The sequence below is a fragment of the Theropithecus gelada genome, chromosome X, assembly GCF_003255815.1.
Source record: "Theropithecus gelada isolate Dixy chromosome X, Tgel_1.0, whole genome shotgun sequence".
NCBI classification, from domain to species: domain Eukaryota; kingdom Metazoa; phylum Chordata; class Mammalia; order Primates; family Cercopithecidae; genus Theropithecus; species Theropithecus gelada.
The window spans coordinates 108,422,394-108,438,996 of NC_037689.1; the positions used below are offsets into that span (position 1 = coordinate 108,422,394).

Consider the following 16,603-nt stretch of genomic DNA (forward strand, 5'->3'; position numbering starts at 1 on the left):
TTCTGTGTGTGTGTGTATGTGCACGCGTGCGCGTGTGTATGTGTGTGTGTGTGTGTTTCAGAGAAGCCAGAAATCTAGCTTTCTATCTGAAATTTCCTGACTTTTAAATGTTGGCAACTAATTTTAAAAAATGTTAAAAACATTGTACGGGTCAAATAAAATCTGTCTGCAGTCTGAATTTAGCCTGTGGCTGCCAGTTTTCAAGCTCTGCAATGAGTAAATAGATGTGAAAGTGCTTTGGAAACTTAAAAACGTGCTCTAGAAACAGAAGAGTCTAATTTTAGGGTTATATCTTGTTTTTTCCTTGACTGTGGTCTAGTTTTTAAAAAACTTGTGTTCCTGGCCTGATGGAGATGAAAAGTCAGAATTAAATAGAGACTTCAGTGAACTTCAGTACTTCATTCCTTTGGCAGGCTGGATAAATGAGAGGCCTAGGTGTACTGGATGGACTAAGCCTCAGAATTCCTGCCACACCCACAAGCCCCTTCTAAGGAGTTTCCATCCACAGACCCTAGCTGAGGGAAGTAGCAGTTTCTTATGAATAGGTGACTATGCTTGGTACCACGTGATCCTGCTTCCCCCTAGCAGTAGCCACTTGAGCCAGGAGAGGGCATCTGATCCATGAGCAGTCACTCTATAGGCTGGCAAATAGCCTATGAAGGAACCTGGGATGAGAACTTTGCCTAGCAAGTACAGTTACTGAATTTAGACCAATGAGAGTCTCTCTCTTGGGGAGTTTGAATACCAGACCTAGAAAGAGTGAGCAATTGGCAGCAAGGGCAGAAGCTGAACACAGAGAAGGCAGGCAGCAGGGACCCCGGATAAGCAGGACCAGGAGAGATTACTGAACTTCAGCTATGTGCCAGATTCTTTACACGTTGTTTTGTTTAAAACATTCAAAGAGCATGCGAGGTAGGTACTGCTATTATGCCTGTTTTACAGATGAGGAAACTGAGGTGAAATAACTTGAAGTATTGGGGTTCAAGCCCAGGCCTGTTTGAAGTTAAAATCAGAGTGTAGGAACCTCAAAGCCAGTGGTTCTGAAACTCTAGTGTTTCAGAATCACTTGGGTTAAATGCAGGTTCCTTGGCGTCACCCCAGACCTATATTGAATCTGCTCTTTGAGGATGGAGCCTCCCTCCCCTTACAAATCTGTGTTTTAGCAGTTTTCCCAGGGAGCACTTGATGCAGGGTTTCCCCATCACACTTTTATTTTGAGAAATGCAGTTTCAGAGGGTATGGCAAGTACTGTGTACTGTGCTACCTTTACCTACAGAATGAAGGTCAATGTCAACAGATGTGGTTAAATTCCAATTTAAAGTCTTGGAAATGGGGCCAATTATGTAAAGAAGAGGACATTAGTTTGTTCTCTTCTCTCATCAAGGAAGTCTGCATTGTTACCAGTTATTTGAGAGAAGATACGATTGAGATGAATGCCCAGTAGTTGTAAACATGATCGGATCTGCACTTCAGGGTGGGTGCAGAGCTAGCATATGTTCACTAAGCATTTTCCATGAGCTGCGTAAACTGTAGAAACTCAGTGCTCTGGCAACAAAGAACATGAGAGAAAATTACCAAATGCAGATAGACATATTGTAAACCATGGAGCTTAAAATGTAAACCTACTTGCTAGGCTGATCATAGAGGTTCTTCTCAGCCCTAGAGAATTTGTGTAAGAATCCCGTCCATGCCTTTATTTACACCATTGATTAAAAATGCTAATCAGAAGAGGATCAAGACTAGGGACCTCCTTCTAGGTTGTTGCAGAACTCCCACTCTGGCAATGGTATTCAACTGGTTTTGAATTTTTCTGCTTTAAGAACTCTCCCTGGGAAGACTAGTGGTCTGAAGTTTGCTTGGAGAGTCTCAAGCCAGAAACTGATTTGTGGTCCAAATGCTTAATGGCATCAGACACATATTCCTACAAGAGAGACATGTGGTCCAAGGGGTGGCACAGGTCAAATGTGATGGCCAAGTCCCGCCTCAGCAGGGCTTGAATCCGCACTTGGCAACTTTTATTTCTCTCTGTCCATTCCTGTGGATAGTTTATCTGTGTTAATGTCCTCATTTAGGCTAAGGTCAAACTCTGTTCTTCTCTCTTCTGGCCAGAAAGACTTCCTGTTTTACAGGTATATGATCTTCTCTGTGTTGATATTTTAACTCTGAGTGATTCTCTAAAGCAGGTCCTTGGACAAATGCCTATCTTCCAGGAAAATTGCAGCAGTCCACCGTGCAATGAGAAAGCCTGAGGACTAGGTAGAAAATGTTTCGCAGAGAAGAGAAATCTATTTGATGTATTATTCTTTATTCTGAGGTTATTTCCTTCTCTTTTGACATTGAAGCCCTTTCTTTTTAGAAAATGATGACTTGTGGTTGTTTTGTTCCTTAATGCTTTTACTTGGGAAAATAAAAATCTGGGAGTTCAATATCAGCCCCTCAAATTTTGGGTTGCATTAGCTGCAAGTCTGGGAACTGGTCTAATTTTGAGTGTTCTGCTAGCACCTCTAGGTACCTCCTATTGCCACTTATGTTCTAAGTGCTTATAAATTACCTGCTTCGTAATCTGCAGCAGAATCTCTCCGAGGACTGACATCAAGCTTACAGCTCTGGAGTTTACGGTATACTGGTCTGTAGTTTCCTTATTTAAGAAAATTGGGACACTGCCCATTTGCAGTCCTCTGGTATCCCTCCTGTTCTCTTTGATTCCACAGATCCTTCAGGCCGGCACCTAATGCAAGGCAGTTCCGTTTGCTCTTCTTATAATGTTCTTTTCCCTATAGGGTTGGACATGCATATACATGTTGTTTGGGGAATTTGCAGCACATCCAATGAAAGCATAATTCCCAACTAACAGTCAAATCCTTTTCTTTGGAGCTACCCAGAACACACCTACCCTCTCTTCCATATGACAGCCCTTCAGAGACTTGAAGACAGTGTGTGACTCTCCTGTGAGTTAAGAGCACTGGCTGAGTCAGACAGACCCGAGTGACAAGCCCAGCTTCACTCCCTCTCAGCGGTGAGAGCCAAGGTAAGTTACTTCATTTTAATTTCTCTGTAGTTCAGTTCTTCAGCTGATTTAGAAAATGGGAGTAAAAAAACCACTTTATTGGTTTATCGTTCAATAAATAAGATGAGGTATGTAAAGTGTTTAACATAGTGCCTGGCATAGTAAGCACTCAGTAAATGCTAGCTATTTCCCCCTCTTTATTTATAAAGAGCTGATGGGCATTTTAAGTGTCAGGGCTGTGGGGGAGGAAGGAAGTGGGGAGAGTTTCTACTTCCCTGAATGATCAAGGAAGGCAGAAGATCCTAAAGTAGACCAGGTATTTCTTTAGCCTTAGGTTGTCTGTTTTCAGTTATCTGGTTGCCTATTTGCTAGGGCTTGGGGAGAGAATATTGTTGAGAATCTAGGTAAAGGCTTATTTTCAACAGCTGGAAAGCTATTTGTTGACATATTGAACCAGCTCTTGTTTATTCTTATTTCCCCGAGCAGCTAGCCATGCAATCCCCTAAACTCAATTACCTTTTGTGAGGCGGCAGGAGCATGACACCTCCTAGCCGTATTGATCAGTGCAGACTGGGTGGGACGTGAGGGACCTGAGAGATGCTAAGCAGCAAATTCTGGGCTTTTCCTTCCTTAGAAGGCCTCTCTTCTCTGTGTTCCTAGAGACTCTGGCTTTAATAGAACAGAAGTCTATGCCTTACATGGGCTGAGCAAGCAAGAACCCTCTCTCAGTAGCCTCCTTAGAAGCGGGCTGATGAAAATAGTCACAATGGGCCAGAACTTGGAACCCTGGAGTGACCAGTGCCAGCATGGTTTTCTAACTGCAGCTCTTTGCACACACTGGGTTTTGCAAGCAATTGAATGATATGAACTCTGAATGCCATTGCAGCTAGAGAAAGTTTGGAAGGAGACACACCCAACTGTGAACAGACAGAGGAATGGGACTTGCGGAGGATGGGGGGTGGGTGGGGTGGGGCATTTTCAGGACTTTAGCTTTATCCGTATGGAGGATTTCAAGTCTTTATCCTAAGACTATATTCCTAGATTACTTATGTAATTATTAAACATAAATAAAAGTTAGAGAAAGAAGAAATTATTTTTAAAAACAAACCAAAAATAAAACACAAAATAAAGTGATACAACCATTAAGCTTGTTGGGGTAGAAAGGTTGCTTGGGTGGGGGTGGGGGGTGGATATTGGGGATTCCTAGAGAGAGCTTGCAAGGAATGGAGTGAAAAGGGCTTGAGAAAGAACCCTAGGGAAACATATCTTTAAAAAAAAAAAATTAACTTTTATTAGTTTTTTTCTTTTTGTATGATGGGTCCATTATAGACCAATGAGAAAATACAGATAAGGAAAATAAAAATAAAAAATCCCCTCTAATCCCATCATTCAACTATGGCCACTGTTGGCGTTTGGTATACATCTTTCCAGATTTTATTTTTTTTCTATGCAAAAGTCTACGTATTTATCTTTATGATAATCAGATCCTCATGTACACATTAGAATATATTTTCAATGGCTATAATAATGGCTGCTACAATTGCACCATGATTCATTTAATCATTAAATGAGTTGTATCCTAACATTAGACACTTAGGTTATTTCCAAAATTGTTGCATTAGAACATAAACAGTGCCCTGCAGCTGTGTGACATTGGGAAAGCTAGTTAACCTCTCTGTTTCTCTGGTTTCTCATCTGGAAAATGAAGGTGCTAATAGAACCTACCTTGTAGTATGTTGTGAGTGTCAAATGATATCATGTAGGTAAATTACTTAGCACAGGGCCTGGCACAGTAAATGTTAGCTTTTATTGTTAGGTGTGTTCATAATAATAATAATAGTTGTTGTGAGGCCATTGTTAATAGAATGGCTATTCTGTGACTTTTATGTATTTAATTTTTTTCTTTGAGGGGAGAGGAGAGTGACTGGAATTTTTCTTTTGTGTAGTATACTATAGTGAGCTCTGGAGTCACACAGAGCTGTGTGCTTTTGGTCATGTCAATTCATCTCACGGAGGCTCAGTTTCCTTACCTGTGTACTGAGAATTTAAAGGATCTAGCTCACAGGGTAATTGTAAAGATCAAATGAGATAATGCTGGTGAAGCCCTCAGCCCCATTCTTGGCATATGGGAAGAGTTCAAGGAATATCAGTTGTTGTTGTTGTTATTATTACTACAAGGATTCAGCTATTTGTAGTAAGAAAGATTCCTTGCTTTGTGGTGTGGGGATGTGGGGGCGATGGCAGTGAGTAGAGTACTCTGAGTTTCTAATCACTTGTCTGATTACAAAGAGATAAAATTATTTTGGAAACAGAATGGCCAGGGCTGAAATCTGGGCTTTTAAAAAATTATTATTATTATTATTTTATGTTACTGTGGTCACGTAGCCTTCTCCAAGCCCATTTCCTCATGTATAAAATGGGAATGACCTCAATGCCTACCTTACGTGTGTTGCTGGGAGGTCGGAATTACATAATGCATGTGTAGTGCTTAGCCCAAGTGCTCAGTTGTTGTTGGTTGCTAATGATGAGGTTTATAACGACCTGAATGCCTCCCTTGTCAAACTCTATATCCCTATACCTGGGCTGCTTGAACTTCACCTGGAGGCTTTGCCCTATCCAAGGCTCAGGGACCAATTCTCCTTAGACTGAGGGTTTCTCCCCTTAGACTGAGTGCACCAATTCAGGAAAACTGGAGTACTCCGGTAAACCTTTCTGCTAGCTCTACTCTGACCTTGTGCCCCAGTTCTAGAAAGCAGGCTGTAGCCCTATTTGTATGAACAAGCCCTCACCTGGTATGCTCAAGGCTGGTGTGTTTTTCTTGCTAGCTGTCTGAAATCCATGGAGCCTTTCTGTTGAATCCTAGTCCTGTGGCAGGGATCTGGTTGCTGGATTTTTCTCTGTGTCTCTGACCCTGGGGTAAATTGCCTTTGTTATGATCACCATTACAGGGCTCTATTAAGGTGTTTGCTTGCCAGCCCCCACTGTCCATCCTCCCAAACCCTCTTTCCCTGCACCTGAACCTCTTTGAACGTTTCTGATGCTGTTCCACTCAATCTCCAGCCTCAGTTTCTTTCCCTCGAGCCCTCTGCCTGTGCTTCCATGTCATATCAGTTGCAGTGTCTGGGTCCCAGGACTCCTGTGTCTACTCAACCGCAGAGGGCACATATCTTGTTTCCTGAGCTGGGACCCTTTTCATCGCATCTTTTTAATTGTGTCAGTCTCCTCTTTTCTTTGGGTAGAGTGGGGTGGGGCATACGCTGGTGGGACTGTTTGGGGTGACAGGGAAGAGGGGTGGAGTTGCATAGGCCAAGTGCTAAAGCAGAGCTTCTGGAGGACTGTCAAGTGAAAGGCGGCCAGAGGCAAATGTCAGAGCCTATATAGAGGCAGGAATCTGGGACCAGAGAGACAGAGCAAGCAGTAGCAAGTCAGGAGCAGTGGGGCGGGTGGGCGGGCAGGCTGGCTGGCGGGCAGGGGGGCGTGGCAGGGGATAGCAAAGGGAGATTGCAGAGAACAGCTGTTGGTACTGGGTCTTTAATGAACTGGCTGGGCACGAGGTATAAGTTAATTGGCCATAGTAAAAGAGCTAGGGGTGCAAAGGATACTCTCTCCCTCTTCTCCGTCACTGGCAAGGTAAGATCTTTCTGGGTTTTGCCTGGTGGGAAACTGTGGCATGTTCAGAAATTTTTCTGAAGATGGGAGGTGGAGGTCTATGGCCACTCTTTTGACTCATCTTTCCCATTGCACCGATTATCACAATAACCAGGGTGTCAGCAGAAGGCCCGCATTTCTTTTGCGACAACCCATCTTGGGGTTGTCCGGGCTGGAGACAGAGGCAGGGGACTTGGTAGTGTGACTGAGTAAGGGGGAGAGGTGGATCTTTATAGCACAGCGGTGAAGAGTAGGGGGCTCTGTGGATGGAGCCAGGAATCTATGTGACCGCAGGCAAATTATCAAGCTTCTCTGGGTCTGAATTTTCATATTTGTAAGATAAAGGACGGGTACAACCGAAATCTCTTAGTGTTGCTATGGGGACCACATGAGATGATACATGTAAAGTGCCTAGCACAGTGTTTGCCAGTCAGTGCATGCTAAAGAAATGTTCACTGTTAGCATTTCTGTTGCAAGTTTTCTCATTATTATGGAATCACAATTCCATGAGGTTGATGACTTTTGTGACATTGTCCCAAAGTAGCAAGTTTTCTGCTTTTGGCATGAGCAGGCTGTGGGGACATGTCAACATTGTGTAATATTTGCATTGGCTTCCAAGTCGTGTGTCCAAAAGCCCCTTCTGGGGCTGCCTATTGGAGCAGACTGGAGGGGTGAGGCTCTGGATCGCCCACCCCCATGTCATCAGAGAAACTTGAAACTTGGACATGCTAGAGACTGGGCTTTAAGTGACCCATGGTCTAGGATGTCAGAGAAATAATTGAATGCAAGCTCAGGGATGCCAAACACTAGGCAACCCCCAGGAGGGGGTCACAGTCAATGATATACAGTTTGTTACTGTTGCAGTGACCCTATTTTAGCCTTGACCCTGGCTAATCTGAGAAAGCTGGTAAAATGGGGATAATAGTATCTATTGCCCAGGAGATTGCAAGAACCAAATGGGATAATGCTTACAAAGGCCCTTATGCTATAGGAAGTTGTGAACAGTTGTCTAAAGTACAGTGCCTGGCACATACTATGTGAAGCAATAAATAAATAGTAGTAATGGGGTGGTGGTTGCTGTTATTAATAAGAATAATGAAGACAATAAGCAGAATTTTCAGTTCATGGAATGTTGCTCTCAGTCATTGATCAGATAAATGTCTCCCTTTTCCTGAGGAGAACATTCAGGGCCATCAGAGTAGTAAAATGAGGATTAAACCGTTGGCAGAATTCAATGAACTCCAGGAACTAATGATTATCCTGGGGCAAAGGACTTTCTTATTCAGGCCTGCCAGTACCTTGGCTGGCTTGTGAGTACTGCCGTGGGATAGAATACAGGCCAGGAACCTGCATTTCTCACACTTGGCCAGAAGGTGGTGCTGCTGCTTTATTTGAGTCAGGACTGCCCAGGCTCCTGGCTGCGGAGGTTGCTGGCGTTTACAGCATTTACAAACTGAGAGGCTGTGGGTTGGTTTGAAAAGGATAGAGGCAGAAGGGATATTTGCTCCAACTCCAAAGTTGTTCATTGCTTCACAGCTTCTTTAATCTGATAGCCTCACCTTCAATGCCGTATACCTGAGAACGCATAAAAACGGGTCTCCATGAGCAATTTGTCTATTTCCCAATCTTCTTGATACTGACTTTTGACCTCTAAACTTGTTTCTTATTTACAGGTTTTCTTGCCGCTTGGGCTCCTTCCACACTGTCCTGTGGCTGTGGCAGATATGTCAATACCCTTACATTCACTGCGATTCAACAATACAATGAAGGAGGAAAATGTTGAGTCCCAAAACAAGCCGATGGCCTTCTCTGGACCAATGACGGAGACCAGAGCAGACGTACAGATTCTGCATTCTCATGTACAGTTGCCTATAGTCTCAACTTCAGCCTCAGACCCTGCAGGGACATCCACACAGTTGATGACATCTCCAGCCTTTGACACCATGTCTGCACCTCTAATGGGAGTACCAAACTCTGGAGCATTGTCCCCACCCCTAATGCCAGCCTCAGACTCTGGGACACTTTCCCCACTGCTAATGCCAGCCTCAGACCCTGGGGCACTGTCCCCATTGCTAATGCCAGCCTTAGATTCTGGAACATTGTCGCCATTGCTGTCCGCTTCAGAGTATGGGGTAATGTCCCCAGGGATGATGACAATTCCTGACTTTGGAACGATGTCCACAACACTAATGGTAGCACCAGATTCTGCAGAGATATCACCATTGGCAATGCCAGCTCCATCCTCTGGAGCGATGTCTACCCCTATAATGAGCACTTCATCCTCTGAGGCAATGTCCACAGCATTAATGCTAGCTCCAGATTCTGGAGAGATATCCCCAATTCTAATGCAAGATATGAATCCTGGAGTGATGTCTACACAGCCAGTGCCAGCTCCCAGCTCTGAGGCAATGTCCCCATTGCAAATTACAGATGAGGACACCGAAGCAATGTCCAAAGTGCTAATGACTGCTCTAGCCTCTGGAGAGATATCTTCGCTGCTAATGTCAGGCACGGACTCTGAAGCAATATCCTCACTGATCATGTCAGCCCTAGCTTCTGGAGGAACATCACCCCAGCCAACAAGCACCCAAAACTCTGGGGGAATACCTACCCCTCTCATGTCAGAGCTAGACTCTGGAATAATGTCTTCACTTTTAATGTCAACTCCAGGTTCTGAAGTTATGTCCACACCGCTACTGTCAGTCCCAGATGCTGGAGAAATGTCCACATTACCAAAGCCAGCTCCAGATGCTGAAGCAATGTCCCCAGCAGTAATGACAGCTCTACCCTCTGGAGTGATGCCCACCCAAACGATGCCAGCCCCAGGCTCTAGAGTGATGTCCCCATGGTCAACACAAAATATAGACTCTGAAATCATATCTTCTCTGCCAATGAGAGCAACAGCCTCTGGGGAGATGCCTGCACCACCAGTAAGAGCTTCAGACTCTGGAGCAATGTCCACACCGCTAATGGGAGCCCCAGCCTCTGGAAATATGTCTACATTGCAAAAGACAGTTCCAGCCTCTGGAGCCATGACCACCTCACTGATGACAGTCCCAAGCTCTGGAGTGATGTCCACAGAGCAAATGTCAACCACAGCCTCTAGAGTAATGTCCGCACAGTTAACAATGGCCAGAACTTCTGGAGCAATGCCCACAGGCTCTATGAAAGCTGTGGCAAAACAACACAGGAGAGCCACAGCCTCTGGAAAGATGTCCAAGCCACGGAGGAGAGCTCCAGCTTCTGGAGCAATGTCCACCGAACGAGTTATGGACACAGCCTCTGAAACAATGTCCGTGCCACAATTGACAGTCCCAGCCTCTGGATCAATGTCCATGCTGCAAATGAGAGCCCCTGTCTCTGAAGCAATGTCCATGCCACAAATGAGAACCATGGCCTCAGGATTGACATCTGCACCACAGATGAGAGCCATGACTTCTGGAGCAATGTCCACCCCACTAATGACAGCCCAAACCTCTGGATCAACATCCACCCTGTTAATGAGAGACACAGCCTCAGGAGTGATGTCCTGTCCACAAATGAGAGCTCTGGCCTCTGGAGCATTGTCCAAGCCACTAATGACACCCAAAGCCTCAGGAACGATGTTCACGGAACAAATGGCAACCACAGCTTCTGAGGCAATGCCCACACTGCTAATGAGAGACACAGTCTCTGGAGCTCTGTCCATGCCGCAAATGACAGACACAGTCTCGGGAGGGTTGTCTGCGCTGCTAATGAGAGACACAGCTTCTGGAGCAATGACCACATCACAAATGACAGCCACAGTCTCTGGAGGGATGTCCATGCCACTAATGAGAGCTCAAGACCCGGGAGTAACGCCTGCCTCACTAATGAGAGCCAAAGCCTCTGGAAAGATGCTCGGTCAGCCAATGAGCACCCAAGATCCTGGAGGGATGTCCATGTCTCCCATGAGATCCATGACTGCTGGAGGGATGCAGATGAGTGCCCCAAACTCTGATGTGATGTCCACACCAACAATGAGAGCCTGGACCTCTGAAACAATGTCCACGCCACTAATGAGAACCTCAGACTCTGGAGAGAGGCCCTCACGGCTCAAAAGAGCTCCATCCTCTGGAAAGATGTCCCTACCACTAATGAGAGCTCCAGCTTCTGGAGAGATACCCACGTCTCTGAGATCCTCAGCTTATGGAGCCATGTCTGCTCCACAAATGACAACCACAGCCTCTGGAATGATGTCCATGCCACAAGTGAAGGCTCCCATCTCTGGAGCAATGTCCATGCCACTAACAAGATCCACAGCCTCTGGAGGGATGTCCATGCCACTGATGAGAGCCCCAGGCTCTAGAGTGACATCCACATCACAAATGATGCCCACAGCTTCTGGAGACATGCGCACACTACCAGTGCGAGCCCCAGCCTCTGGAGGGATGTCCCCACCACTAGTAAGAGCTCCAGCCTCTGGAACTATGTCCACACCACTAAGGAGACCCTCAGCCTGTGAAACTGTGTCCACAGAGTTAATGAGAGCTTCAGCCTCTGGACATATGTCCACTGCACAAACAACAGCCATGGTCTCTGGAGGGATGTCCAAGCCATTAACGAGAGCCCCGGCCTCTGGAACAATGCCCATGCCTTTAATGTCAGCCATGGATTCTGGAGAGATATCTATGCCGCTAATGGAAACCATGGCCTCTGGAGCAATGTCCACATTGCAAACCAGTGTTGCGAACTCTAGATCTACGTCCTTGCCACAAACAACATACACAGTGTCTGGAGGGATGGCCACAGCGCCAATTAGAGCCTCTGCTTCTGGAGCAATGTCCACATCATTTATGAGACCCTCAATTTCTGGATCGATGCCCATGCCACTACCGAGAGCCACAGCCTCTGGATGTGGCATGGGGATGTCCATGCCACAAATGACAGCCACAGACTCTAGAGGGAGGTCCATACCACTAATGAGGGCCTCAGGCCCCAGAACAATGTCCACACCACAGACAGCCTTTGGAGTGATGTCCACTCTGGAAACCAAAGCCACAGACTCTGGAGAGGCTTCCATCTCTCACAGTAACATCACAGCCTCTGGATCAAAGCCCACACCGCACATGACTGCCACAACTCCTGAAACTACGAAACCACCACCAAAGGAAGTGCCATCCTTCGGAATGTTGACCCCAGCACTCTGTTACCTCTTAGAAGAGCAGGAAGCAGCCCGGGGCTCATGCTCTGTGGAGGAAGAGATGGAGATTGATGAGGAGAAGCAAATGAAGGGGTTTTTGGACGATTCAGAGAGAATGGCATTTCTGGTGTCTCTTCATCTGGGAGCAGCAGAGAGGTGGTTCATCTTGCAGATGGAGGTAGGAGAACCTCTCTCAGATGAAAATAAGTCTTTCCTGAGAAGATCCCAGGGCGTATATGACTCCCTATCTGAGATAGACATCCTCAGTGCTGTTCTTTGCCATCCCAAACAGGGCCAAAAGTCAGTCAGGCAGTATGCCACTGACTTCCTGCTGCTGGCCCGACATTTGTCTTGGTCTGATGCCATTCTACGGACCAGATTTCTGGAAGGACTCTCAGAAGCTGTTACCACCAAAATGGGTCGGATCTTCCTGAAGGTGGCTGGCAGCCTAAAGGAGCTGATAGACAGGTCTCTGTACACCGAGTGCCAGCTGGCTGAAGAGAAGGATTCCCCAGGCAACTCAAGCCAGGTTCTGCCAACAGCCTGTAAGCGGAATAATGAGGAGGCCATGGAGGATGAACTGAGCTCTCAGCAGCAGACTGAGGAGGTAACGAGGGGGAAATCCACCGAAGGTTTTTGAGCAGAGAAATGAGGAGGTCACGACAAGGAATACATCCTGCTTCCTTGAGTAGAATCGGGAAGAGGCAAGGGGGAGGCATGGAGCTCCTAGACCATTAAACCCTAAGCTGGAGTTTCATCAAGTGAGCATGGCTCTGCAGTTATTTTGGGTATGTTAACTACTTTGAGGAGCAATGTCCTGCCCAAGTTACTGAGGACGTGGGATAGTTGAAGTACGAATTCTTCTCATTATGAGGGAACTGGCTGGGCTCAGTTCCAATTCTCCCCTTGTTCCAAGTCCAATTCTAATAAACGGGTCTTTTGGGAGCTGGGGCCCATCTACAGCAACAGGTGCTGTGGAGTCAGGTCACTAAGGAATTAGAATAGCCTACTCCTTGGTCACACTGTATGCAAGTCAGACAAATTAGCAAAGTGCCTTGATCTGCTAGGTTACAGAACTTATCCAGGCAGAACACCCCTTGTCATAGTAAGTGTGGCTCTTACCTCTGTTGTCTTTTTCTCACTTGCAGCACCAGCATGTTCCCAAACGCTGTTACTACCTGAAAGAGCACGGAGACCCCCAAGAAGGTCTTCATGACCACCTTGGACAGAGCACAGGCCATCATCAGAAGGCCCATACCAACAAGTAAAACTCCATGGAATCTTCTCCTGTGATATCTGACTCGACTGCTAACTGGAGGACTGGTTCCTGGACCCATTCCATTCAACTACATCATAAACCTTGTTGCCTTCACCCTTCAGCCTCCCGCTCCAGGCACATCCCACCTTACCTCTCACTTGGCTGATTTGACCTTCTCTTTCACCCACATGCCTATGACCTGCCCTGACAATCAGAGTGTGGACCACAGGAGTGTATGGTGTATGAAGTTTTGAACTCCCATCACCACCGAGGCCAGTACTAGTTCTTGGTCCAGGGAGAAGTCTAGGCAGGATAAATCATATCTTACCTCAAAATCCCTTAGTGTATCTTGCCATGTGTCAGCTGGCAAACTTGAGGAAGCCCTGGTTCTATTTCACCTGGCAGGGGAGCCTATAAGGAGAGTGATGCCCACTCCTATACCACCCTAGTAACCCAGTAGACTTGCCCTGTATGCCCCAACTCATAGCACCTAAAATGGGTCTCCAGGGTCCTCGCCCTGTTTATAGTATCCATCCTGAACCATTCGTTTTGACCCATAATAATAATTATAGTGATAGTATGATGGCTACCAGTTATTGATAATGTATCTATCATGTGACAGGCATTGGGCTAAACTCTTGACAAGCACCATCTCACTACATTCTTACAGTAACACAACTTGTTCTTGTGTTGTCAGCTTCTGACCTCTTGATCTGTTGTTTCTGGCCTTTGTTGTGTCCCTCAGTGCGCGTTCTCCAGCTCTGACCTCTGGGTGACCCCCTCAGTTGTTGATTGCTCTCACTCCCCTTGGCTATTGTGCTTCATGGCCAGCACTCTTGATGAGGGTCTTGGTCTATAAACAGGCATAGATAGTTAGAACATAATGTGAGCAGTGTTTGCCTTCAGGTGGTGGGGTTATGGGTAGTTTTTATTTTCTTCTTTCTACTTCTCTATACTTTTCAGATTCTCTACAGTAAGCATGTATTACATTTATAATTATAAAAGTAAATAAACTTCATTTATGAAAAAAGAGTTCATTGTGGCTCCTAGAATTTGATTTACTGAGTCCTTTATTCCACCAATATTAGTTATGTAACTTATGTCAGCTACTGTTTGGGGGACAGACAGATAAGAATCCTGCTGATATGAACATTCCATTCCAATGGAGTGGGGAGAACAAGAACACACTGAACTTAGATTGGAATTGTGAAAGCTGTGAAGAGAAGAAATCAGGACAATGGGGAATTTGATGCAAATAGGACCAATTTATGTATTCAATAGTAGTCCATATAATTGAGTTACTCAATAATCTTTCAACAACAGTAGGAGAGACATGATTAGAAACTTATTTTGGATAGTTAAATTGGCAACAGTTTGGAGACAGGATGGAGGAAGGGATCAGAGAGCAGCTGAGCCCTCTACTTCAATAGTCCACTTAACTGACTGGCTGGGTGACTTAATCTAGGGTGGTGGCAGTAGAGATGGTAATTCATGGACAGAGACCTAACCTTCTCTGAGTACTCAAGTCCACTGCTCCAGGACTCAAGTCCTCTGCTCCATTACCCTTAACTTTGGGTCTGATTTCAGGAAGAGGAAAATGATACTCAGGAAAGACAGATTGGCAGACAAATTGGCAGCCCCTTGATACTGTACATAAGAATCTGGCTGTGCGGGTTGCCTGCAGCTGCCTCAATCACCAGTGCTTTTGCCTCAGGAAAGAGAAGGTGCGATAAGTCAGGAAATACGAATTCCAGAGAGATGGCTGGCCCCTGGGGACCCAGCTTTCCCCCTCTTCTCTGGGTCTATTGGCTCACACCTAGCCCAGTCCAAGACCGAGTGGAGTTTGGACGTCCTTTTTCGGCCAGGATTGCTTTTAGCTAGGAAAAGCACTGTCGAGTTTTCTCTTTGCTGAAAAAGAAATGGATAATATAGAATTTGCAACTTATGCCTGGAAAATGTATACAGAAAGGACAATGTCCTAAAAATGAACCTTATTTTCTCATAGCCATGCTAATGGAGAAGGATGGCAATTCTTTTATTTATTTTTCTCCCTAGCCATTCTTCTTCTTATTGTTTTTGCTGTCCTCTCCTTCAAGCTAACGTCACTAGAGATAAATGGAACAAATGAAGCCCAATCGTACCCTGCCAGAGCTCAGTCCCTGTTCTTCTACCCATCCTAAAGGTTTTATTTAGAAATGTTTCAAGAGCCCCTCAGCATCTACATGGAGCTGGGCTATTATATGCCCAAGTACTTGACACCATTTCATCTGCTATAAAATGGAGTTTCAAGTTTTTCCAGGCCTCACTGGTCCGCGGGCAAAAATAATGTCCCATAAGCAGGAAAATCTTGGATGTGATGGACCACTGTCACCACCTGTGTTACAGGATCTCAATCCCTTGAAGGTTTCCCCCAATTATTTGTGGCAGATTTCAGAAGTTTCACATGCTCTGAGATAGTCCTCTCCTGTTGTTCTTTGACTCCTACCCTGTCCCATGGGGGTCAGCTGCCCACATTGCCACTTGAGGGGAGCCACTACACCCCACCCAGATACTGGCAGGTGCTTCTGGCTGTGAGAACACAGAAACCCCTCCTCAGAGGAGGCGTGGATTCTGGAGTGTTCACAGCTGCACACCTGAGTGGAGCCTAAGTGGTGCTGCCTTCTCTTTGGTAGCCTTGGCTGACGGAACTGATGGCTCCCCCTGAAGGGTGGAAATGCCTCTTGGAATTCTGTGCCACACATTATCACCTGGACACGCAAAAAAACATTGCTTCTACCACACGTCTCAGTGAGGCCTGCATAAGAAAAACAGCTTCAGCTTCTACCTGCAGCAACATCTCCCTGACCTTGCTCAAACGTTCAGACTTGGTTCCTGTGCCAAGAACAAAGGCCCTCAGGTCCTCTATCCAGACCCACGCTTCAGTCCCCATTTCTGTGTTCTTCTACCTGGTCTCTACTCCTGCTGAGTAGAGACTCACCCAAGGTGCTATAAATCCAGATTTCTTCCAAATCACTTTGTTCCAGGTGATGAAATGCCAGGAACCCTCTCCACACAACCAATCTTTGGGGCACAGTGGGAGAGCAAATGTCAACCTCTCCTCTTCCTTCATCCTTCTGCCATCCTGTCACCCACCAACCTTGTCTCTGTTTCTGCTCCTCAGGGAACAGCATAGAGAACTTTCTCTTAAAGACCACTATTCCCATACAAGTACAGGCTCAGGCTCAGGCTGCTGCTGAATGATGAATGCCTCAGACAGTTTCCAGTCATTTCTGAGTTTCACTTTGGGCTCAGCCAGGCTCAGTCCACTGGACTACTGGACTACACTGGACTACTTTGATCAGATCAAATGAGGGACCCTTCCCCTCCATTTCTTCCAATACACCATTGCTTCAGACATTGAGGCACTTTCAACCTCATTCTGCAATCAGAATATTACAGATAAAATAACTCATGCTATAGAGAGACTAGTCCCCCTATGGATTGTGTGTTTTCTTCCTCCTCACATGGTCTGAAAGCAACTTGAACAATT

At 45.9% G+C, this 16,603-nt stretch overlaps 1 protein-coding gene across 1 annotated transcript in view; it reads left to right on the top strand.

The window, feature by feature from the left end:
• Window positions 1–14,106, top strand: part of RTL9 (retrotransposon Gag like 9) — a 37,365-nt gene extending 23,259 nt beyond the window's left edge. The window contains exons 2-4 of the mRNA XM_025372569.1: window positions 2,913–3,028; window positions 8,329–12,423; window positions 12,965–14,106. Of these exons, the coding sequence (XP_025228354.1) occupies window positions 8,380–12,423; window positions 12,965–13,084 (4,164 nt within the window). The 5' untranslated portion in view covers window positions 2,913–3,028; window positions 8,329–8,379 and the 3' untranslated portion in view covers window positions 13,085–14,106. The remainder of the gene's footprint in view (window positions 1–2,912; window positions 3,029–8,328; window positions 12,424–12,964) is intronic.
• Window positions 14,107–16,603: the final 2,497 nt, after the last annotated feature.